This window comes from Macaca mulatta, chromosome 12, assembly GCF_049350105.2.
Source record: "Macaca mulatta isolate MMU2019108-1 chromosome 12, T2T-MMU8v2.0, whole genome shotgun sequence".
Lineage (NCBI taxonomy): Eukaryota > Metazoa > Chordata > Mammalia > Primates > Cercopithecidae > Macaca > Macaca mulatta.
In genome coordinates, this window is record NC_133417.1 from 105,520,893 (window position 1) to 105,545,715 (window position 24,823).

General features: G+C 41.2%; 2 protein-coding genes across 2 annotated transcripts in view; both read left to right on the plus strand.

The window, feature by feature from the left end:
* The window catches only part of SGO2 (shugoshin 2), a 53,731-nt gene extending 53,036 nt beyond the window's left edge, over nt 1–695 (plus strand). The window contains exon 9 of the mRNA XM_001091712.5: nt 362–695. Within this exon, the coding sequence (XP_001091712.4) occupies nt 362–377 (16 nt within the window). The 3' untranslated portion in view covers nt 378–695. The remainder of the gene's footprint in view (nt 1–361) is intronic.
* A 2,288-nt stretch (nt 696–2,983) lies between these two features.
* AOX1 (aldehyde oxidase 1) overlaps nt 2,984–24,823 on the plus strand; it is an 87,004-nt gene continuing 65,164 nt past the window's right edge. Inside the window, 10 exon segments of the mRNA NM_001281309.1 lie at nt 2,984–3,028; nt 10,082–10,139; nt 12,199–12,295; nt 16,039–16,147; nt 18,284–18,410; nt 20,944–21,005; nt 21,927–22,016; nt 22,673–22,753; nt 23,323–23,467; nt 24,156–24,248. Coding sequence (NP_001268238.1) covers nt 2,984–3,028; nt 10,082–10,139; nt 12,199–12,295; nt 16,039–16,147; nt 18,284–18,410; nt 20,944–21,005; nt 21,927–22,016; nt 22,673–22,753; nt 23,323–23,467; nt 24,156–24,248 — 907 coding nt within the window.

Below are 24,823 nucleotides of genomic sequence, written 5' to 3' on the forward strand. Positions count from 1 at the left end.
TGTTTCTTAACTTGGGTGTAGGAACATGAGCACTTACTTTGTTTTTAAATTGTATATTTTCACATGTTCTTGAACATATGCTAAATTTCTAATAAAAAGGAACTATGTAATAAACATGTAATATATAAAATCTATGTTGATTAATTTTTCTTAAATATTTGAAATGAATTATTTGAAATACTCTGATAGTGAGAACTATAAGATTTCAGAAAAAATAGAGTATTTCAAATATTTAACAAAGCTTATGGTTTAAGGAAACTTCTTTTCTACTGATATGATGAAACAATTTTCTTCTCCATGAGTCACAGCAAAAGCATTAATTTTGGGTTGTTATTAATCTTCCTTTTTTTCTACTTTGCAGCAAGATGAGAAGATGAAGTGAATGTATGGATTCTGGTTTTTCTGAATTTTCAAAGCATAAGGAATCAAAACAGAAATATAACTAGTATCAAGAAGATGAAGTGCTTGATGAAAAGTTTTTTTTTTTGGCCTTTCACAGAGTGTTGATTTGTCCATTCTTAATATTTATTAATAGGTATATGTGCATAAAATAGCTATTTTGTAACATTAAGCTTTTTAAGTCATTTTGGTCATCATATAACATCTTCCTGTTTATTTAAGCTTCTTTTTACCTAGTAGCCTTTAACCAAACAATAGCTATTAACGTTTTAACCAAATAAAATGTGTTAAATACCTTTGCATTGGTTATCTTGTATACTAGTCTGTCTTGTTTTGCTGTGTGTTTTTAATCCATTCAATATATGTGGACATCTAAAAGGGTTTAAAAGCCACCTCCTGGCCTGGCCCGTTTTCTCTCCCTTCATTCTTCTATTTTCAGAAATACATGTTGAATGTCAGCTTCTGTATTACTTCTATTATATGTAATCTGATGACTTAGAGGAGGAGATTAACCTTTCAGACTCTTTTGAATTTGGTTTTTATAACTTTGTTTTAAAGATCACTTACTCTTCCAGTAATAAGTAGTAAAAAATCCTGTTCATATCTGAGATCAATACACAGTTTATTGAATTCAAATAACTACTCAAACTCTATTCCACCTAGACGGAAAACTTTTTTAAAAGACAGTATCTGACCACTAAAGGGTGGGCCCAGAAATCTGCATCTTAATCAGATGCTTCCGGTAAGTCTGTCCTAGGATTGTCCTAGTACCACACTTTGAGAGACTGCAGTAGGGGTACAGAGTGCTGTAGGGGTTTAGTCAGTAGCTCCAGTGAAGGATGGATAGTTTTATTCAAAGAATCCCAGTTGATGAATGAAGAAGAAAGACTAGAATTAGAAAAATTGCAACCCCCTATTAAACCTAATGGATGTAAAACAATTAGGTGAAATGTTGATGAAGAAATTCATTACAAAGGAATAGCCCTCAGAACCCACTGATCAATGTTAGCATCATTATGAATGAAACAACCAGACACCATATGCTTCCTGCTGTGCTGCAATATTAAGTGTATGGTACCACCTATGAAGTGTTGCCCTCTCCCCACAAAAAAATTGAACCTGAATTTAATCAAAGCTTTAGATCTAATATTTAGTACACAGGAAATAAGTAGAGTAGAAAAACAACCCAGGGAGAGCCACATTCAAAAAATGTTTCATTTAAATAGGACAACTGACCTGGTTTCTTTTTCAATATGTTAACAGTGTTAAAAAGTCTGTTTTCGATCAAAAGAGGCTGATGAGACCACATGCAAATACATTGCACAGCTCTTGTTTGATTCAAAGAAGTCAAGTGTAAAAGACATTTTTTAGACACTGAGAAATGGCATTGCAACTGACTAAAAGAATGTGTATGTGTGTTTTTGAAGTATTTAGGGCTAAAATATGTCCAGGATTGGCTTTTAAATACTACAAAAAATGGAGTATGGCAAAATGTTTTGTTAAAACTCAAGGAAGGGCAGGTAGATGCCAGTTGCACTCCACTTTTATGTACAAAGTTTGGAAAATTTCACAACAAAATTTTTGTGTTTACATAAATGAAATAACATGGGAAAATGTTCTAAGGTATGGCAAGTGAAAAGAAGCCTGGAAAATAACTAGTTTAATCCCACTTAAGTTTTTAAAGGTGTACATGTTTCAAAAAGTAAGGATAGACCAAAGTGAATGGTGGTAAGCTCTAAGTTGTGGACTTAGGTGATCTTTATTTTTATGCTTTGCTGTATTTTCCAAGTTTTTTTTTTTTTTTTTTTTTTAAGTTTTCCAAGATGTTTTACATCTCTGTTCTTATTTACCAGATAAACTTGGTGGTTAGTTACTGGATAAACTGTAAATAGTGATAAAATTTTTAAATTTATATCAAGATAGCTCTTCGTTTTAAAACCAGTAATTATTAGGTTGGCGCAAAATTAATTGCAGTTCTTGCCATTGGAAGGTATGGTAAAAACCGCAATTACTTTTGCACCAACCTTATATTTCTAGAAGATCAAGTTGTAAACCTTTTTGTTTTCCCTAAGATCCGCTCCTGCAGAGTTGGAATAAATATGATTGTTTACACTTAAGAGTCCAGAACTACAGCAGGCCTGGTTGGAGGAGAGGTACTACTGTTCCCAGACTTAAATCCAGCTGGAACACCACCTAAAATACGCAATAACATAAGACCATCAAAAGCAATGTCCCAGGTCTTACAATGTTTGCTAAGACGCAAGAGGGTGTGACACAGACGCTCAGCGCCACTGGCGAGGAGATGAAGGGGTCGTCTTCATCTTCGCCGGATGATTTCCGCCCACATAGAGGGCGCCAGTGACGCCCACACACGTGCTGGCGTCCCGGGAAGAGTTTTCCTGGCAATGAGCTCAGGAACGTTGGATCTTAATCAAGGCTTTCTCGGTCAGGGTGTGGGTTGGACTTCAGGCTCCAGCAAGCCCCGCCCCACACGGCGGGTCGGTGCCCCCCGGTCCCAGGTGCCCGCTACTTCCCAGAACCGCCGCCTCCCGCTCTGGGCCCTCGAACCAGCGCGGACACCACAATGGACAGGGCGTCCGAACTGCTCTTCTACGTGAACGGCCGCAAGGTGAGCGCCCGCGGGCTGCCCCTGCCCCCAGACCCGCGGCCCGGGCCGTGGCAGAGAGGAGCCCCGGCCGTTCGTCCCATCCTTTCGTGCCCGCCGCTTAAGGCGCTCAGGCACACACTGGCTTTCTCCTTTAACAGCGGCTTTGCCTTCGCGTTCCCACCCCGCCTCCGAGGCAGATAAAGGCTGCGTTTTCAGGGACTGTCCTGGATCTTTGGGCCCCCAGCTTCCTCATATTCCCCTTTCCTCTCCTTCCAAGGCTCAGAAGCTGATTACCAAACACACGCCCTCCCTAAACAGTAAGATAAAAAGTATTCTTGCCCATCAAGGTCAGCACTCCCAAATCTTCCTTCCCTCAATCCCAGCCGATAACGGGAACGTCCCCAGTACAGAGAAGGCTGAGCCTCAGCTCGCGGGGTGTGTTTGGAAGCGCAGAGAGCAACTTAGATTCCGGACAAGACCGTAGAGACGAACACATTCAAGCCACCCCCGTCGTTTCTCGGATGAAGAAATCGTTACTTTCCAAAGTCACAGCTAATTCCTGGCAGAGTTGAACCCAAGTCAGGCTCTGAGGGCTCCAAGGTCCTCACGGGGTCCACTGCTGGGTGCGGGCTCTGTCCCCTCAGAAGCTGGGCTCGCTCTGCGCAACCCGAGGAACAGTTCCAGGCAGTGTCCGATGTCTGGGAGCAGCAAAGCCCCGTGGGCCTCCTTTGAAACACCCCCCTGAATATGAGCATCAACTCTGCTCACTCTTAATATTGTTCCAGTTTCATCGACATTACTCTGAAGGAGGAAACTGAGGCAGGAAGGTTAAGGAGCTCCCTTAAGAGCTGTGGCTCACGCCTGTAATCAGCACTTTGGGAGACCGTGGCAGGAGGATTGCTTGAGCCCAGAAGTTCGAGTTTAGCCTGGGCAACATGGCGAAACCCTGTCTCTACAAAAAATATAACCAGGTGTGGTGGTGTGTGCCTGTAGCCCAGCTACTGGGGAGGGTGAAGGGGGAGGATCGCTTGAGTCTAAGAGTTCAAGGTTACAGTGTGCTGTGATCACACCACTGCACTCCAGCCTGGGCAAAAGAGTGAGATCCTGTCTCTTAAAAACAACAAAAACAGAGCTAACAACCAAGCAAGAGCAGTGGCACCTGCTTTCCCTGGTGCTCGTGTTGGTGCTGGTTCACTCAGAGCCACCTGTGACCCCGCTTCTGGCTAAGGGCAGCCGCAACACTTTTCCTGATGGGCACCAGCTGCCTCCCCTGGATGCTAACCAGGGTGAAGCATCAGGCCCTAGTTGTGAGGCCTGTTCTAAGACCCTGAGCCTAATTTCATTTGTGGTTTTGTATTATGTTTCTTAAAGAGGATCACCCAAATTGTACGTTAGGCCCCTCAAAAACTTGGTCTGCCCCTGCTGCCTGGGTTCCACATTGGATAAGATGAGCTTGTTTTCCCTGATCTGTAAAGGGGGTCGTTAGGACCCCTTCACAGGACTGCTGTGAGGGTGAAATATGACAATGGGGTGAGGTGATTGACATATCATTTTTTTCTTTCTTTTGTGTAACAGAATGGTATAGTAAACACAACACTGGTTTTGTTGTTTAGACAAACAAATCTTCAATTCCAATTCTAATTCTGATTGAGAAAACCTAACCTCTCAGAGGCCAGTTCCTCTGTTAAAAGGGGATGATACCACTTACTTCATAAAGAGTGATCATGAGCATTCAATCCACTTCTTTGTTAAGGGCCTGCCGTATGCCAGGCAGTGTTCCAGGCTTATGAGATACAGCAGAGCACAGAAATAACAAGTCCCTGTGTGCATGGAACTTACATTGTGCTGGGGAGATAGCAAGCATATAAATACGTGGAAATGTGTAATGTCAGGAAGTGAGAAGTGCTAATATAAAAAATAAAGCACAGCGTGGGGACAGAGAGTATGCAGGATACTCAGAGGGGATGGATGTTTTGGCCTGTCTGAAAGGGTGGCATTTGAGCAGTGACTGGGATGCAGTGAGGAGCAAGCCATGCAAACATCTGGGAAAGAGCATCCAGGGAGTGGGAATGGCAGGTGCAAAGGTCCTGAGGTGGAAGGATTTCTGTGTGATAAGAAGGTAGGTTGGTGGGGCTGGCAACATGGGCAGGGGCCAGATTACTAGGGCTTTATAGGTGATGGTAAGGGTTTGGGTTAAATGAAGAAACAGGGGTTTTGAGTCTAACATCTCCTCACTTCTCCTTCCCCCACTTCCAAACAAATATTGGGATTTTTAACATAACGGCCAACAATAGTTTGTGCTCTATTGATTTTTAAAATTAGATAAGCTAGTTCTTATCTATGGACTCACTTTGTCTATGGGCCAAATGTCCTGTGGTTATTTGTAAAGTATAATCTGGAGATATTGATTCTGTTTTTGCAATTACCCATTAGAATAAATTGTGTTAATCTTTCCCTTTCCTTCTCCTCCCTTCTAAATTCTGTTAGGTGTGTGCTTCAGTACTAATAAACAAGCCTGATTACTTACATGGAAAGAACTAGAATAAGCTTTTTTTTTTTTTTTTTTTTGAGATGGAGTCTCACTCTGTTGCCCAGGCTGGAGTGCAGTGGCGTAATCTCAGCTCACTGCAACCTCTGCCTCCCAGGTTCAAGCAATTCTCGTGCCTCAGCCTCCTGAGTAGCTGGGACTACTAAAAGCAGTCCACTTTTTATGGAACTAAAAGCACCCACCACCACTCTAATTTTTGTATTTTTAGTAGAGATCGGGTTTCACTGTGTTGGCCTGGCTGGTCTCAAACTCCTGACCTCAGGTGATCTCCCTGACTCAGCCTCCCAAAGTGCTAGGATTACAGGCTTGAGCCACTGTGCCCAGCCTAGCACAAACTTTGTGGTTCCAGAGAGTAAGAGATTGTTGAGAAGAGTGTGGAGAGAAAACCCACCCTAGAAGAGGGCTTTTGAAGCCAAACGCAATCTCTGGAATTAAAAACCCACCTTTGAAAAAGAAGCTTAGAAGTGAAGCCACTTAGGAGACAATAAGTGACATGATTGGCTTCTATTCTGCTTTTTGCTAAATTTTCTCAGGTCAACAAAAGTTGTCCTCAGGCAGAAGGTATGACATCTGGAGGCAAGAACAGTGCACGTTGGCCAGGGACCTAGTTGCAGAGAATTTTCTGAAATCTTATTCACCCTACCAAGGCCCCCAGAAGAACAGATGACCCATTTAACATGGAGTTTAAGGGGGGAAGAACCCATGAATAAATTCTACCATAGATGCCACATTCCAACCTCAACTCAGGAAATGAAGCATGTCATTTCATGAGGCAATGAGGTGTGGAAATCAAAGGTATGGGCCTTGGAACTAGTCGGGGATTGGGTTTGAATCCTGTGCTATCTGCTCTGAGACTTGGACGTGGCGGATCTGGGGCCTCAGGCAAGGTACTTAATGTCGCTGAGCTTCTGTTTTCTCCTTTGCAAAATCTAGCTAATAACAGAGCCTTTTCCTTTGAAATTGGGGCTGATTAAGTTGCATGGAGAGTGGTTAGCAGGGTACATGTACACAGTAAACACTTGATATGTGGAAACAATTGTTACTATCTGGAGTAGAAAATAATCTGTTTCATGAGTAGAGCCAGAACCTGCTTAGAGGTGTCAAGGATGCTAAGAAGCAGTCATCCTGCATTATTTGCACAATGAGCATAGACTTTTGATATTGGTGTAGGAATCTGGAAAGAGCAGTTTATTGGCTAGCATTCTCTAAGGTTCTTGGTTTACAAGGGTGAGAGAGGAAATTTCTGGGCTTCTGGAATGGCTGCGATGATTCGGAGAAAAGTGGAGAAGGTGGAGGCAGCTTAGGCAGAAAGAAGTAACAAGCAAAATGAATTTCAAAAGCAACCTAAAGCTCAGGAAGGTATGTCCTCATGGCTGTTCCCTGAGGTTTCTTTCTCTCCTCTGAGGCTGCTATGGATTATTGTTCTTCTCTAACTGCGTCTCACAGCATACACCCCTTTCTTTCCTCCTCTTCTCCTTCTCAGCTTTGGCCCTTCACATGTACCTCTACCCCTTCCTTATTTTCTACTCTCTCCCCTTTTATCTCTCTCTTCCTTTCTCTTTCTGACTCTGTCTTGGATCTGGCAGGGCCTCCTCAGGCACTAGTCACTGGCACTACACAGAGAAAAGTGATTTCTTAACCAAGTACGGCATGAACTTGGACTCTCCCAAAAGGGCTGGCAGTGATACAATGGGGCAGATTCCACCCTCAGATTCAAGGCTATGCTGAGATGAGTACATGCAATGACCCTGACGGGAGAACTGGCAACATCTCTCAAATCCAGAGTCAACCAGAATAACTGTTACCCATCCCCTCTACACCTCCTAGCCTCCATCTGAGTCCTAACCTCCCTGTTTCATTCCCAGAGCTGCCAGGACAAGATGCATGCTAGATCCCTGCCCCTACTTCCTCCAAATACAACACTCACTATATCAAAACAACAACAACAACAACAACAACAACACATTTCAAACTGGCGGGACTTTGAGCCAGATTCCGATCCCTTGAACATTTCCTGGAACACATACCCAAACAAGCATGACCACCTTCTTCCATGAATTCCTTCCTCAAATGTAGAAATATTCCACAAGCCTAAAGTGCTATTCTTTACTAACTAGGCTACCCAGACCATGTCTATTCATTAAAACGGGGCTTCTGTGGTTTACCATCATATCTAGGAACAGACATTGTGAGGTTGGGGCAGAAGCTTTATGGTGTTATCTGAGACCCAGGTTTCTTCTCTCTTTTTTGTCTCCTGCCATGAACGTGTTGCCTCATGGTCTAAGATAACTGCTGGGGTTCTAGCCATTTCATTCCTATTCCAAAGTAGCAGGAAGGAAGGACAGGAGAATGCATGCCAGGATAGACAACCTACAGTTTCTGCCACCAATAACTTCTGTGTTTTTCTTTATTTTCCGTCTGTTCAGATGCCCAAGTCTGTGAGAAATTATTCATTACTTCTTGGTATCTCATACCAAATCATACATTGCATGTTCCAGTCATTCATTTCATTAATTAACACTTATTACATCCTGTGATATATCCCCACCACCAAGCTCAGTGTTTGGCATAAAGAAGAATAGCAGAAGATGGCCTCTCTCAGGATCGAGATAGTCTTGTACACACACAAATAATTAAGATACAGTGTAAAAAGTGTCATAAAAGAAGAGGTGAAGACATCAGCCATGGGAACAAAGAGGAGGATGGTTACTTAGAGATGGGGAGGGTATTTTAGGTGGCAGCACTCTCCATAGAGAACATTTGAGCAGGGTGGTGAACGGATGACACACAAAATTCTGCCAAGAAGAGAGGACAGATTTTCAGGACAGAGGGAAGCTTGCATGCACATGCAGTGAAGGTGAAAGTCCAATGCACCCCCTGGACTAGCCAGTTCATCCGTGTGGCCTGAGTTCGGATTTCTTCTTGTATTCTGGAAATGGTTGGCTATTAATTCACCTAAGATCCACTCAGTCTACTCATTTAAAAAGCACACTTTCTGGTTCCCCCTACCAGAAATCCTGATTCCATAGGGGTTTCATTTTAACAAGCGTCTCCGTGATTCAGGAATTCCCGGAATGGCAGTTTGGCAGCCAGGAGCCATGTTAAATTAGGCATATACATGAGATGATCAGGCTTGGGTTTCACAGCAGTCACTCTGGTCGTGGTGCAGAGGACAATATTGTGGGTACCAAGAGTGGAGGCAGGGAGACCCGTCAGGCAGGTCTTATAATCATTTGGACAATAGATGATATGGGCTCATGGGTAGTGACAGTAGAAGAGAAAGGAGTTTAGAGTATCGTTGGAAGCCCAAGTGGAAGAACTCGGTGACACTGATTGTGGTGGACTGGGAAAAAAAAGTTGAAAATAGCTCAGGTTTTTTAGCTTAGATGACCTAGCAGATACTGAGGCCATAAAGCAGTTTAAGGAAAAGAAGGGAAGGAGTAAGTTTGGAAAATAAAATAAAGAGTTCCATTTGCGAGCCAATTAAATTGAAGATACCTGAGAAGTCCCCCATATTTTTTCTTATCACATACGCACACACAAACAGACACACACACACACCAATCTTTCTATATTACAGACTCTTCTAGGGCACAGATCTGACCTTGGTAATTGGCATATGCCACACCTGGCCTGGTGTATAACCTTTTAAAATTGAGGGTAAGGCAGCAGCCCTAGAATAAGCATATGTCCACTTCTCATCTACTACTTCCCAGGAGGAAAAATTACTATAATATGGTGAAAGATGAATTCAGCTTCTGAAATGGCAAAGCAAGTCATGCCTCTATGTGTTCTGTGAATCTAGAAGAAATGTCAAATTTTTAATGAAAAAAGAGAAAACATGATCACTTTGGAAAACATAACCAATCATGACATTTTGATGTCATCCTTGGGAAAAGACAGCATGCTGTTCTGCTGTTATGCTGCCAGGCTGCTCCCATGAACTTTCCTAAGTGTGTCCTTGCTGCATAGTCTTTCATCACTTAGCATACACGGTTTATCTTCCCCTTTGTTTATTTGATTGGGGCCATGGCTGGTTATCTTTCACTGGAAACCACAATCATTTGAACAAGATAAACAAACAAATCTTTTAAAAAATTAACTCTATCAATGTCCTAGAGGCTATTATATTCCAGCAATTCCCCTCCCTCCTTTCTTTTCTTATTTCATCTACTCCCTCTCCAGTCTGAACTGTTCTACTAATGTCTTTACTCTCACCTGCTTTAAACTTTCTAGAAAAAAACTGGACAGGAGGTAGTGTTCCTGTTAGCGGAAACAATTGCCTTAGAGAAGAGCAATAACTCAGGACCAAGGACAGCAGCACAATTGTGGTGGGGCTCAAAATTACACCTAAGAGAGGTGGTTTGCATATCACAGGTGTTCCATAAGGCTGAAATCTACTTGAAAATATGAGTAGAAGGGCTAATTAATTTGCATTTCCCTCAAATTAGTGTGATCCTACCGATGTGAATTTCATATTAGCTCTCAACTTTGTATGCCTAACTCTTATTTTCCCTTTGGTATAGGTGATAGAAAAAAATGTTGATCCTGAAACAATGCTGTTGCCTTATCTGAGGAAGAAGCGTATCCTTTTCTTTACTTTGAGTGTGTATGTGTATGCGTATTTGTATAACTCCAATTTCCTCATTAAATGATATTTCAAATATACATTAGAGACACTGAGATATATTCCCTACTCTCATGGTTTTATGCTCATATTTGAGAAAGTCCTATAGTTTTATAGGCAAGGCACAAATGTGGCTGTCAGAAGAACCAATTTTTTTCCAGTCTCTGTATAAAATGGAGAAACTAGTAATGGAAACTTAATAGATGTTAAAAGGACCTAAGTAAGCGTCCTTTAGAATTAAGAGTCACAATATTTATACTCTGTCCTTAAAGACAAATTATTATGCCCATTAGGAAAAGAGAGCACAGAAGTCACCTGAAATGAAAGTAAAAGAAAAAATGGAAGAACTAAACCTGAAAATGTTATCCTAGAAAAACTTGCCAAATAAAACCATCTAAGGAATGGATTTTTAGCTTGGTATGCATGAACTCCAGTGAGTTACCAGAAGGTGAAGGACACTATAATTATATACAAAATTATGTTTCAATGGGAGTGTATACATTTCTTCCCCCTGGAGAGAGTAAAATTACGAAAAGAGTACACAACTCCAAAGCATCAATAATTGTTTTTCAGACCCATGAATATGTTTCTGAAACATGTTCATGAAAGTCCTTCAAGAGCTTTAGACATAAAAAAACAATTAACCTGACTTCCTGATTATCCACAGTACCTATGTGTAATATTTAAAGTTTGGTTCACTGTGAGTGACAGAGAACTCCACCTCATGGCAAACAAGATAGAAGGTAGGAGTTTCTTTCTTTCTCATTGTGTTAGTTCAGGTTCTTCAGGGTGTGGACACCAAAAATGAGATTAAATGCGCCAGGATTTTATTAGGAGAAATGTCTGTGGGAAAGGAAGTAGGGAGTGAATCAGAAGAGGCTTAGGGAGCCATTTGATCACCATGTAAGTCTGACTCTGGAGATAAGGTTGAGTAGAAGGGCCCTAGACTGCTGGTTAATCAGTCTTCAGAACCACTGGAGATGGTTGACAAGGACTCCATATCTCTCTGGAGCACTAAATCATTGGTGGAGAGCAGTTCATGGGAGGCATGGTCTTAATGAGAACTAGAGCGATCAGTATTAAAGTGTAGCAACGGGGTCCCTTGGTCAGTTACCCTCCATGTTGAAGGGAGGTCTGTGGGGCATGTTTGCATGGCTATCACACTCACATAAAGGAAGCCCACAGATAGGTGGATCAGGGCTGGTCAAGCAGTGTCACAACGTTTTTGAGGAATCAAGCAGCACCTTCCTCAGCACATAGCTTTCTCCTCACCATCAGAGATGACCAATGGAGAGCCAGCCCTCATATGTGAATTCCAGCAAATAGAAAGAAGTAGTGAGCAAAGAAAGAAGCACCCCTCTCCTTTTAAGGACACTCTTCTCCTGGAAGTCATACAGAATACTTATAATTACATCCTATTAGCCAGCACTGTTAATGACCCCACCTAGTCACAGAGGAGGCTGGGAAAGTCTATTTTTTACTCTGGGAAGCCATATGTATGTGGCTAACAGTTGGGGTTTCTATTTCCAAGGAATAATGAGAGAAGAGATATTAGGGAACAGATGGCAGTTTTTGCCACTGAAAGGCAGAGAAATACACAAACATGGCTAACATGACACGAATATTCCAAGAATTATCTACAATTTAATATTTTGCTTTGTGTCATCAAAGGCAGAGATAAGGATGAGAATAAATGTGCAATGTGTTTATACCTTCAAATACTCAAGCCCTTACATATATAGACTCTTTTTTCAGTTTGGCCCTATTTTTGGCAACCTGAGGTCCAGTTGTTTTCAAAAGGAGGATACAAGATATAGCACACAAAAGGAAATCAAGAATTTACAAGATTATTATAGCTGCTACAATAGTAATTATGACATAAACACATTATTTGATGAATATGTATTGAACTTAACTAATATTTAAGAGTCTGTGATGTTACTGTCTCCTAGTGGCAGGGCTATTCTAGAAAGAGAATTATATAACACATATGATCTTTAACTATACCTCTTCCAGTTCGACTCACGGGAACTAAGTATGGCTGTGGAGGAGGAGGCTGTGGTGCTTGTACAGTGATGATATCACGATATAACCCCATCACCAACAGGATAAGGTACCATGCAGCAAAGTCTAGATATGGTTGAAATTTTTATGATTTTGAACTTTGTTATATTCCCTCATTTGGTAAATATATTTTGAGTACCTACCATGTGAAAAGAACTGGCCACTGGGGGTACAATGATGAACAAGACAGACACGGTCCCAGGAATATGAATGTGTTGAGAGAAAAATGTAGCATCAGTGAGGATAACATATGGTCAAAGAATTCCCCATCAAAGCCAGGCACAGTGGCACACATTTCTAGCTACTTGGGAGGCTGTCAAGAGGATTGTTGAGTTTGAGTCCATCCTGGGCAACATAGCAAGACCTTGTCTATAAGAAAAAAAAAATCCCCTGTCAAAAGTTGAATGGCTGCCTAACTGCCTGTCTGGGGAGGAAAGGCAGGGCTGAAATTGCAGGGGAGGATAATGCCATCATCCTATTCATGTATAACTCTTCCAGCCCCTAACTTACCCCCTTCCTCCCATCTGGTGCTTTCTCCATACATCAGCTAGAGTGACCTGCTTTAATTATCATCAGATCAAGTCATTCTCATACTGAAAAGCCCCCAATGACTTCCCATTATGTTTAACATCTGTTTATGTTTGGTATTTATCCTTCTTCACATTTGCCAAGTTTCTTGGCTCTGTGTGTTGATGTCTTCTGGAAACTTCTCAAGGCATTATCTCTTCAAATATTTACTCTGTGCCACACACTCTTCCCTCTGTTCTTCTGGGACTCCAGTTATGCTAATGTTAGACCATTTTACATCATGTCACAGATCTCACTTGAAGGCTAAGGATCTGAGCACTGGTGAGGTTTCAGATGTCTGCTGTGTTCCATACCAAACTACCTGCTGTCTGAACTCTGAGAGGTTCCTCCCTGCTTTACAGCCTGGTTGTCAACTTTTTAGTTCACGAGGGATTTCTCTTTGCTTACCTGTCTCACCTTCCTTTGGGAGATCTATTGCAGCCATGCTGCTCTGTCTTTAGCCTCTAGGAAGTGGCAACTACCCTATACTCTGTGAAGTCTGAGTACGTAGAGTTTCTCTCAGTTCTCCTCTCTCTCCCCCAGCCTTCTTTGTTTAAGGACCAGTATGCTTGGAAAGTTTCTTTTAGCTCTGCTTCCCTGCCTATTTTTGGGGAACTACCCCTGGAACTCAGTGATCTCTGGTGGGGAAGAGATTGGAGATAATGCAGCCCAGCTTTATATTTCAATCTGTTGCTATCAGCCCACATGCAACCATTCAAAGTTTGTTGGAAGTTGGTCTGGTTTCTCCTTATTCCTGTTTAAGGCAGGTTCCTTTTCCTCCTTCAATTTCAGGAAGAGTATAATTGTATCTCAGGGATGAGAACAACTGTATCTTCTCTCTTATGAAGAGATTGTCACAACGGAGTTTAGTTTATTTATTTATTAAGTTTTGCTCATAAAGTTTCTTTGTCTACTCAGCATCTGATGAGCTTTGAAAATATGTGATTATGTTCCTCATATGGTTTACTTTGGTTTTTAGAATGAGAGTGGCAGTCTCTTACAACTTTCTACCTCTAAACTGAAAGCTTGCTTGCCTTTGAATCGGTATTCAAACTCTGTACCTTTGCTATCAAGCCTTTACCATTACCTACCTGGCCTCTGCCCGTCTCTCTAACCATGAGTAACACCACTCCCCTTGCATTCACTGTGTTCCTGCCTCACTGGACTTTTTTCTGTCCCTCTTCCTTTTCTTAAACATCCCACACTTATTCCTGCCTCAAGGCCTGAGTATTTTGTTCCACTGCCTTTCATGTCTGGCCCCTTCAAATCATTCAGATTTTACAAAAATGTTGCATTCTCAGTCATCCCCAATCACCTACTAAATAGCTGTGCTCCCCCTCACCTTCACAACTCTCTATGGGGTTAGCCTATATTAATGTATTCATAGCACTTCTCGACATTTCAATTAATGTATTTTTGTGTGTACTGTCCATGTACATATGTGCTGTCTTCTTTCAGCTAGAACACACACTCTACAAGGGCAGAGATTTTATCTGTCTTGTTCTCCAGTGATTTTAGCAGTCAATTTTAAAGTTCCAATGTGGAACTCTGCCTGGCACATAGGAGGCACTCAATAAATATTTGCACTTATTTATAAATGAATAATATCCTTTCAGTCTTTCTTTTGTGTGTATACATATGGAAGCATACTGTACATACTGTTTAAAAGCCTGTATATTTTGTTAATTTCTCCCTAATATCTTATAATAATAAATTCATTCATGCCTATGTGTGTTCCATCCTTTGGGCGTACCAAAACCACCCCCCAAATACTGTCCACTTAGATTACTTTTAGTTTTTATTAGCATGAGCAATGCATCAATTAACACTCCTATAGATATATTCATGTTTATGTCTGTGATTATTTCCTTATGATATATCCACAGAGGTGGAATTGCAGTGTAAAAGAGAGTGTGCATTTTAAAGTTTTTTTTTTTTTTATGTCTTCCTGTGAAATATCTCTCAGCAGTTCTCAGGGAGAACTCAATTTCCATTCTTACAAACAGTATGAGTCTCATCTTCCCAAACTGTTGGTACTAATAGATATTATAAATATTAAAAATATTTATTATTTTCTTTGACAAAAATTGTGTTTCTCATTGCGTGAGTCTCTCTTGATTTTTAAGGTCGAATACTTGTTTCATGTGTTTATTGGCCATTTACAGTTCTCTTTGGTGAATGAGAACATTTAGGAGACATTGCGAGTTGGACATTTTCTAGCAGTGGTTCTGTCGGATTGAGGAGTTCTGGATCCCACACTCTGTTTCTTCTTCTGAAGCTTGGTATCACTTTTACTTTATTGCTTAACCAACCCCTGGCCTAGCATCTATCTGAAAGATGCAATGAGCTCTAGGTGGGTGTGTTCCCAGACAAATGAGGTCTGGCTGCTTGTTCTTGTGGTCTAAAAACAAGAAGCAGACAGACTGGGAAAGAAGAGAGTTTGTTTCTGCAACCAGTTATAGGGAGAAGGTCGAAGTAACTCACCAGACCAACTAAACGTTACCAGATTTTTCCTAGTGCTTATATGCATTCAGTGTACCTACAAGCCGAAAGCCAAAATGTTTCACTCTATCTAATCTTTAACTAGGGCCTGGGGTCTAGACAATTACTTCAGAGCCTTGGAAGAATGACTTCATCTAAAGTGGATCCTGGTACAAGGTGTACAAAGTGTATAAGAATGTCTCCATTATTTTAATAGAACTCTAAGTTCTGAGGAAGCCCAGGTAGGCTCTTAATGGCCTTGTTTTTACATTCTGGCCTTTGTACTAAGGCACCAGTTTCTCCAGTTCTTTAATGTTTAACTTATGCATTCATCAGCATGACAGTTAGGTGTTGGTGAAGGCTGGCTTCTCTGGTTGCTAATGGAGACCTGGCCTGCCATAGGTGGGTGGTTACCTGTGACTAGAGAATGTCAACCCCTCATTCAAGCAAAAACCATCAAAGTTGTGACAGTTTTTGATAAGTAGACACCATTCTGGAATTAGAATTAGGAGGCCTAATTTTAATCCTGCCTCTGATACTCTGGCTGTGACCCTGAGTAAATCACTCTGATCCTCAGATTCCACTTCTGTAAAATGGGCCTAAGCTAAGGAGGAAATGTATGTGTAAAACCTGGGGACATTATACAAAAACCTGCCACAGTGGAGAAGCTCAATGAATGCCTGGCCCCTTTCCCACTGGATGTGACATAATTTGTAATTTGTGCTTTTCTTTTGCATTCTGAAGGCATCACCCAGCCAATGCCTGTCTGATTCCCATCTGTTCTCTGTATGGTACTGCCGTCACCACAGTAGAAGGCATAGGAAGCACCCACACCAGAATTCATCCTGTTCAGGTGAGGATGTGCCTCTTCTTTATAGGGTTTCTGTGCTTTAGAAACCTCATGACATTGAGTCCCTGAGATTAAGAGAGTGGAGCAGCCTGGGGCCTGCTGCCTTGGCCACTCTAACAGATACAACCTAGCTGGGAACAAGAGTGAAGCCTGGCGTATTGGGATATGTGAGTGTCTTTAACTAACTTCTTGGAAAGATGCTTTTGGAAGACTAGAACACTTTTTCTTCTCTAAGAATGCCGTGACATTTGTGGGTTTGTTTTCTGTGTTCTAATTAGATGGGACCTGTCTATTTGACATCTTCTAAACTCATAAAGAAACAAAAGCCGGGTACAGTGGCTCGCACCTGTAATCCCAACACTTTGGGAGGCCAAGGCAGGTGGATTGCTTGAGCCCAGGAGTTTGAGACCAGCTTAGGCAACATGGAGAAACATGTCTCTACAAAAGTACAAAAATTAGCCTGGTGTGGTGGTGAGCACCTGTAGTCCTAGCTACTCAGGGGTGCTGAGGTGAGAGAATCACTTGAGCCTGGGAGGTTGAGGCAGCAGTAAACCATGACTGCACCCTGTACTTCAGCCTGGGTGACTGAGTGAGACCCTGTCGTAAGAAAGAGAAGGAGAGAGCAGGAGAGACGAGGGAGGGAAGGAAGAAAGGAAGGGATGGAAGGAAAGAAAGAATGAAGGAAGAAAGAGAAAGAAGAGCCATGTGCATTGAGGGATATAATTTTATTGTGTGTTTTTTTTTTTAAATAAAGTGGAAAATAACATCATCTTAAGGCTGAGTGAAAATCTCAGCTACCAAAAAGCTTTATTATACTTAGAGCTTGTTTGGAAGACAGATGATAGGAGTTGCCAATACGTATTTTGGCTTTTCTCCTAAAGAAGCACCTTGTTAGAGTTTTAGCCTCAAGTAAAAAAGCATCTTCAGACACCTGACTCTTTATGTATATATTGTCCATAAGAATGCCATTTCTAGGCTGGGCGCAGTGGCTCATACCTATAATCCCAGCACTTTGGGAGGCTGAGGTGGGCGGATCATGAGGTCAAGAGATCGAGACCATCCTGGCCAACATGGTGAAACCTTGTCTCTACTAAAACTACAAAAATTAACTAGGCGTGGTGGTGTGTACCTGTAGTCCCAGCTACTCAGGAGGCTGAAACAGAATCACTTGAACCCGGGAGGTGGAGGTTGTAGTGAGCCAAGATCGTGCCACTGCACTCCAGCATGGCCACAGAGTGAGACTCTGTCTCAAAAAAAACAAAAAACAAAACAAAAAAAAAGCCATTTTTACTTGTTTTTATCAAAGTTAATGAAGATCAAATATGAGGAAAGATAGAAGAAGGAAAAGATAGGAGCAACATAGAAAATGACCCAAGTTCAAATTTTCTAGATTTGAAGGAATCTTGGGTTCTATTTATTTGAAAGATCATTACCTAGAGGGAGAGAATTTTGCCTGGATCATGATGAAATATCATTAACTAGAGGAGGAAAATTCTGCCTGGATGCCCATGTGAGACCTGGTTATACACAGGCATACAATACCCTTTCATTTCCTTGTTGACGTGGGACTCCCATTGTTCCAATGTTGCCAGAAGACAGCTTCCAAAATCGACTTGAACCTTAGAAGTTAGACTCCAAAGCAAAAATGCTAGAGGGAGGGAAAGGTAATAAAAGCATTTTATTTTATTTTTCATTTTTTTTCACTTCTCAACTTGAGTGTAATTTGGTTTATTTCTCTGAAGGATTTCCTTCATCTCAGTAATTCACAACCACAACTGCACATTGAAATCAACCATCTGGGAATCTTTAAAAGATGTATGCCTGTGCCCCATTCCCAGAGACTCTGTCAGTTGGTTTGTGGTGCTGTGTGGGGCTTGAAATCTTAACACTCTCCTGGTGATTCTCAAAAGTGGCAACCACTGCCTTAAGTGAAGCTCAAAAGCAGATGAGGCCCAACCTCACTACAACCCAGCCCTCGGAAGGGAGGTGCCTGGGATGAGAAGGGCTCTCAGGGGACTCTACTGCAATCTTAACACACAGACAAATCACCTGGGGATCTTGCTAGAATGCAGGCTCCAATTCACTAGGCCTGGGATGGGGCCCAAGATTCTGCATTTCTAACCCTTCCTGTGCTTCCAGGAGAGGATCGCCAAGTGTCACGGAACCCAGTGTGGCTTCTGCACACCCGGGATGGTGATGTCCATCTACACGCTGCTCAGGAACCACCCGGAGCCCACTCTGCATCAGTTAACTGATGCCCTTGGTGGTAGGTTATATGAGCTTTTATTTTTTAATATTTATTTATTTATTTACTTAGAGACAGAGTCTCACTCTGTTGCCCAGGCTGGAGTGCAGTGGCACGATCTTGGCTCCACTGCAACCTCTGCCTCCCAGATTCAAGCGATTCTCATGCCTCAGCCTCCCTGCAGGCTTTTATTTTTTCACGATGATGATAATGATAACAACAGCTAATATTGGATACCTTTCATGTGCCACACACTGCATTAAATACTATTTGAAGATTATCTCATTTGATCCTCACAAAAAATTTATAAGACAGATACTATTGTTATCTCTATTTCATAAGTGGAGAAACTGAGGTTTGGGGAGAGTGATTTGTTCAAAGTTACATCCCCAATAAGTGGAAGAGCTGGTTTGTTCAAATCAGGATTCAAACCAGACCCACACATTGCATTTGGCTGATGTATTTCTGAAGTCCCTTTTGTTTTTATAATCATTAAAAAGCCAGTTATTCATCAGCCCTTGGGAATAGTCCTGTTATCTCCATGTGCTGCTCCGTCACCACTCTCCCTACTGGGTAAGTGGGTGCTTTCAGGACCATATTCAGCATCAGAGGGCTGCTGATGGATACAGCATAAAGTCAGAGACTGAGATCTCGATGCTTATTGCAAAGAACTGTCTCTATCCACCCTAGAGCGTTTTTGTCAAGTTCAAGAGCTCAGTGTGTATGTGGCGGAGGGATATCCTCATCAACAAGATTCTAAACAAGTTTTTTAAGTGATGCCCTCTCAAGTCCTATTTCTGGTGAAGTTCTCCATGGCTGCATTTGTCTTTGTCTCAGGCCCCCTGAAGACCTTCTTTCTCTGCTAGAGAAAATGAGCCTAAAGCTCATATGTACACTTACTCTGCAAAAATTTTCCAGTGAAAACCAAAACAAATGGACGTAGAAAGGAGAGACATTGCTCATAAACTGTCTTCTGCCTGATTTCCTGTAGATCTTATCATGAATTTGATTTCATGGCTCTTTATGATGTAAAAAAGTGATAAGGGGTTCTCAGATTTCAGGGTTCTTAGATCATACATGAGAATTTGTGGGTAATGAAGAATCCTGGGACCCACCCCTAGAGAGTTTGACTCAGTAATATTGTTTTTAAAATAAGACTTAAGGTTTAGGGGTGGAGGAGGAACACTGGACCACACTGTGAGAGAAACGCTGGCCTAATGATTTATTATAAATAAGTAATGTGCCCAACTGCTTTCACAGTTCAATAACTACCTTTGCTGCCATATAATAACTTTGATCTTTCTATCGGCTGAAGCTTAGAGTGCTTTTTTTTTTTTCTCTTTTGTCACAGTAAGTGTTAAAAATGAGGGGTTTTTTTCCTTAGAAAAAGAAGTATAGCTTGCCATTTGCAACAACATGAATGAACCTGGAGGACATTCTGCTGAGTGAAATAAGCCAGGCACAGAAGAATAAATACTACATGATCCCACTTATATGAGGAATCTAAAGTAGTCAAACTCATAGAAGCAGAGAATAGAATGGTGGTTACCAGGGCCTGGGGAACGGGAAAATAAAGATGTATTAGTCAAAGGTAAAACGTTTCAGTTATGCAAAATGAGTAAGTCCTAGAGATATTGTACAGCATAATGCTTATAGTTTACACTGTACTGTATACTCAAACATTTGCTAAAAGGTCAGATGTTATAGTAATCACAAAATAAATGAATAAATAAATGGTGGGAGGGAACTTAGAGGTGATAGATATGTTTATAACATTGACTGTGGTGATTGTTTCATGGGTGTAAGACTTATCTCCAAATTTACCAAGTTGTACAACTTTTTGTATGTCAATAACAGCTCAATAAAATGGATTCTACTTTAAAAAAAAATATTAGGCTGGCCAAGCACAGTGGCTCATGCCTGTAACCCCAACATTTTGGGAGGCCGAGGTGGGTGGATCACCTGAGGTCAGGAATTTTGAGACCAGCCTGGCCAAAATGGTGAAACCCCATCTCTACTATCAGTACAAAAATTAGCCTGACCTGGTGGTGCACACCTGTAGTCCCAGCTACTCAGGAGGCTGAGGCAAGAGAATTGCTTGAACCCAAGAGGTGGAAGCTGCAGCGAGCTGAGACTGCACCACTACACCTGCAGCCTGGGTGACAGAATGAAACCCTGTCTCAAAATAAATAAATAAATAAATAAATAAATAAATAAATAAATAGTTTTAAAAATAAGGCTTAGCTCTTGAATGTGACTGTAGAGCAAGTTTTTGGCTTGAAATTACTGTGTTGTTTGAGCACCTGTCACAAGCAGAAGGCATAACAACTTTACAGGAGAAAGTACAAATACCTGAACTTTTAAAATCTGCCTCAAGATTCTTAACGAAATATCCCAAGTCGCTGTTGAAAAGATCTGACTTTGTAGATTAGGTGGCGTAAAATGGCAAACAGAGCTTTCCTCTGTAATAGGGTCCTTATTTCCATCACACTCCTGGTAGACTGTGCCTCTATCTGGGTCACTTGGCTAACAGAGCTGTGTTTTTCTCCTTCAGGTAACCTGTGCCGTTGCACTGGATACAGGCCCATAATTGATGCATGCAAGACTTTCTGTGAAGTAAGTGGAAAGGACCACATGTTTGAGTATGCTTTCCCCTGTGAAACGAAATGGTAGGGATTGTCAGTGATTAGAGGGGCAGCATCGTGCTAATACACGGCTACTTCTTATCTCCAGGTTTCTAGCCGCTATTTGTTATTTGATCTTGAGCAGGGCACTTACCCTCATTCATTGAGCTTGCCTTGGTGGTCACATAATGAACACCCGAGCATTTTGACACACTGGCTGTGTGTCATTGCTTCCAGGAGGTCTTTCCTGACCTCTTTGCCTGGGTCAGGTACCCTGGCCTGGTGTTCCTATAGCCCTCTGCGAACATACGATGGGTATACGCATGTCCCGTCACAGCTTTGGTCACAATGTGGTGCAACTGATCATTTGCTATCCCATCTCTTCACCAGACTGTGGGCTGCTTCACAGTAGAGGCTGTATGTCTCCGGGTCCAGTCACCATACAGTCATTGAGTAGCTACTCAATATTTGTTGAATGAATAAATGAACAAACAAAGTTGAAATGAAGGATATAAGATTGCCCTTTGGAAGCTAAACAATGAATTCAGTATATCATAGATAAGAACAGTGATGACAATAACAATACCTATTAATATTTATTATTAATATTTAAAATACTAATAATATTAACTAATTTATATTGCTAAATTTGCTATTTAATGCTATGTGCCACACTTAGTTATAAGATCTTTATGTCTTTTAACTTATTTAGTAATCACTGCTATTCAAAATTTCCTATAAGCTGGGGTTTTTCATTAAAGTCGGTTTGAATATGTTTAAGTACAAATGGCTCTCTTTCATGGCATCTAACGATATTGATTCGGCATTACGTTTCAACTGGTAGTCACCTGCTTTATTTACTACTTAGTAGAAGTAATAATAAATTCCTAGTGATTTGGTTTTTGTCCACTAGACTTCGGGCTGCTGTCAAAGTAAAGAAAATGGGGTTTGCTGTTTGGATCAAGGAATCAATGGATTGCCAGAATTCGAGGAAGGAAGTAAGGTCAGTGAAATGTAAAGCTTTTGTAAGGCTTTCTCAGGACATGAACAGGAGCCAACATACTCTTAGGAAGAATAAATGGCTACCCAAGTTGACTAATTTGTGGTATGTCAACATTTGCCCTCTCCCATTCTCACTCCATCACTATAAAAAAAATTATATCATAGCAACTTTGTCCTCATTCCAGATATTATTCCCATTTAAATACAGTTATCTACAGGAGGGAAAACATGTTGGTTCCTTAGTGTCTCTTAGTTTTTAAAAGCATTTTCTCAAGTTATTTTTCAAGGGTCAGAAGTAAAGTGGAGATGTCATGAAAATGAAAGAACAAGTAGAGCAAGTAGATTCAGGAGAGGTTCAGGGAGCCGTTCTTGTTCCAGCTGTCCGCTGCTGCTGCCGCCTCTTCTACTGTCCCCAGACTCCAAAGAGAACGTGCAGGGAGTTGAGGCCTCCAGAGGCCCGTTGGCATCAGCACTGAGTTACCGATGACCGGGTTTGTGTTAGAGCCTTTGGTCTGGAGCTCAGGGATTGTGGCTGACTAGTGGACTTTTTTGTTGGTTTGCTGTATCTGACCATGTGTCTATATCTTTTGACCTTATTCCACAAAGGATTTTAAAGTTGCTCGATAACGGTAATTTCTGATACGTTCTCTTTTTCAGACAAGTCCAAAACTCTTCGCAGAAGAGGAGTTTCTGCCATTGGATCCAACCCAGGAACTGATATTTCCTCCTGAGCTAATGGTAGGTAAAGCAATGTTGAGCTCATCCTAGAAGAATTCATGGTGAAATATCAGGAAGGATATTTGTTTATGGGTTCTCTCAAAAGCTGATTAGCAAATAAGTAAGGTCTAAAGAGTATGGACTGAGGAAGAGGAGGAGGAATGGGGCTGGGGTCACCATGGGGGACAGCTGAGTTGACTGTAAGAGGCAGCAGATAGCATCTATGAAATCGTTAAATCGCAATAGATGTAGACATGTTTCCTACTTTCACTTTTGCTGAAGTTTATTCCTCCATAGAATGATTTAACAAGATTCAGCATGTTACTATCTTTGCAAACATTAAAATGATGTTCTTTGAGGCATAAGAGCACCAAAGGGAGACAGACGAAGCAGTTCCCAGGAGTAAAGAACCATTGTACTTTTATTCTGAATTCTAATTCCTTGTAAAGCTCTACTTTTAGGTCACTTGGTACTTTCTTTTTTAGAAGATATGTATTTTCTCCTTCTGTTTCTACAATGCTAATGGTTGAGTGGAAACAGGTGGAGATGGCACCACTGGGTACCTTGAATCCCTGTTGCTTTTTCAATAGATAATGGCTGAGAAACAGCCGCAAAGGACCAGGGTGTTTGGCAGTGAGAGAATGATGTGGTTTTCCCCCGTGACCCTGAAGGAACTGCTGGAATTTAAATTCAAGTATCCCCAGGCCCCTGTCATCATGGGAAACACCTCTGTGGGTATGTAGAACCCCCGGATTTCTTATAGGGAAATTGAGGAAAAGGACTTGGGATGGGGCCAGAATGGGCCGGTAACTCCATATACATGTGTTCTCAGGAAAAGCAGTCTGAAATAGCATTTTTAATCATTTGGGCTAGACTTCCTGAGCATTGCTCAAGAGACTTTCTAACTATTATTAAGTAGATTCATCTTGCCTCTTATTGGAGCAGTGTGAAGAGTTGCACCCAAGGGGCTTGCTCCGTAGCAAACCAGCAGCAGCAGCTCCAGTGACAGCTGTCCTGTCTTTCCATTTGGGGACTAATCTGGGCCTCGAATTTGAAATTGCTCTTTGTTTCCTCTCTCACAGTGTCTCAATAAGTATAATATGTTTTACTTAAACAACCGCTACAGGGTCTTCCTGTTGCATCCAGTGTATGCTTAGCTTGAGGAGCAGCCCCTAGAAATTCCCAGAAATAATTTTGAGTATGCAATATGGCCCAAGTTTCAAGGTTGACAATTCCAGAGTATTCCAAGTTTGATGAAAATCTATCCAGCCATTCTCTCTGTATGTGATTTGGCAATAAACAGATGAATAAAAAAATACGTAATTTTTATATGTTTAAAGATATTAGTTTAATAATAATTTCAAATTTAAAAGGCAGTTAATTCCTTTATTCTAGTCTTATTATGATTTTTTTTATCCTTTAGGGCCTCAAGTGAAATTTAAAGGCGTCTTTCACCCAGTTATAATTTCTCCTGATAGAATTGAAGAACTGAGTGTTGTAAACCATACACATAATGGTGAGTTCTTAAGTCCCTGTTTTCTTAGTTAAGATGCATTAATCAATTTATTTACCTTGCCCAGCAAACAGAAAAAGAATGATTCCTAATTGTAATACACATAGAGATTCTCTTCTTATAAGAATGATATATTTGTTGGCCACATAGATGTCTTCTTTTTAGGAATGTCTGTTCATATCCTTTGCCCACTTTTTGATGGGGTTGTTTGTTTTTTCCTTATGAATTTATTTAAGTTCCTTGCAGATTCTGGATATCAGTCCTTTGTCAATGGGTAGATTGCAAAATTTTTCTCGCATTCTGTAGGTTGCCTATTCACTCTGATCCTAGTTTCTTTTGCTATGCATAAACTCTTTAGTTTAATTAGATCCCATTTGTCAATTTTGGCTTTTGTTGCAATTGCTTTTAGTGTTTTAGTCATGAATTCTTTGCCCGTGCCTATGTCCTGAATGGTATTGCCTAGGTTTTCTTTTAGGGTATTTATGGTTTTGGGTTTTACATTTAAATTGTTAATCATCTTGAGTTGATTTTTGTATAAGGTGTAAGGAAGGGGTCCAGTTTCAGTTTTCTGCATATGG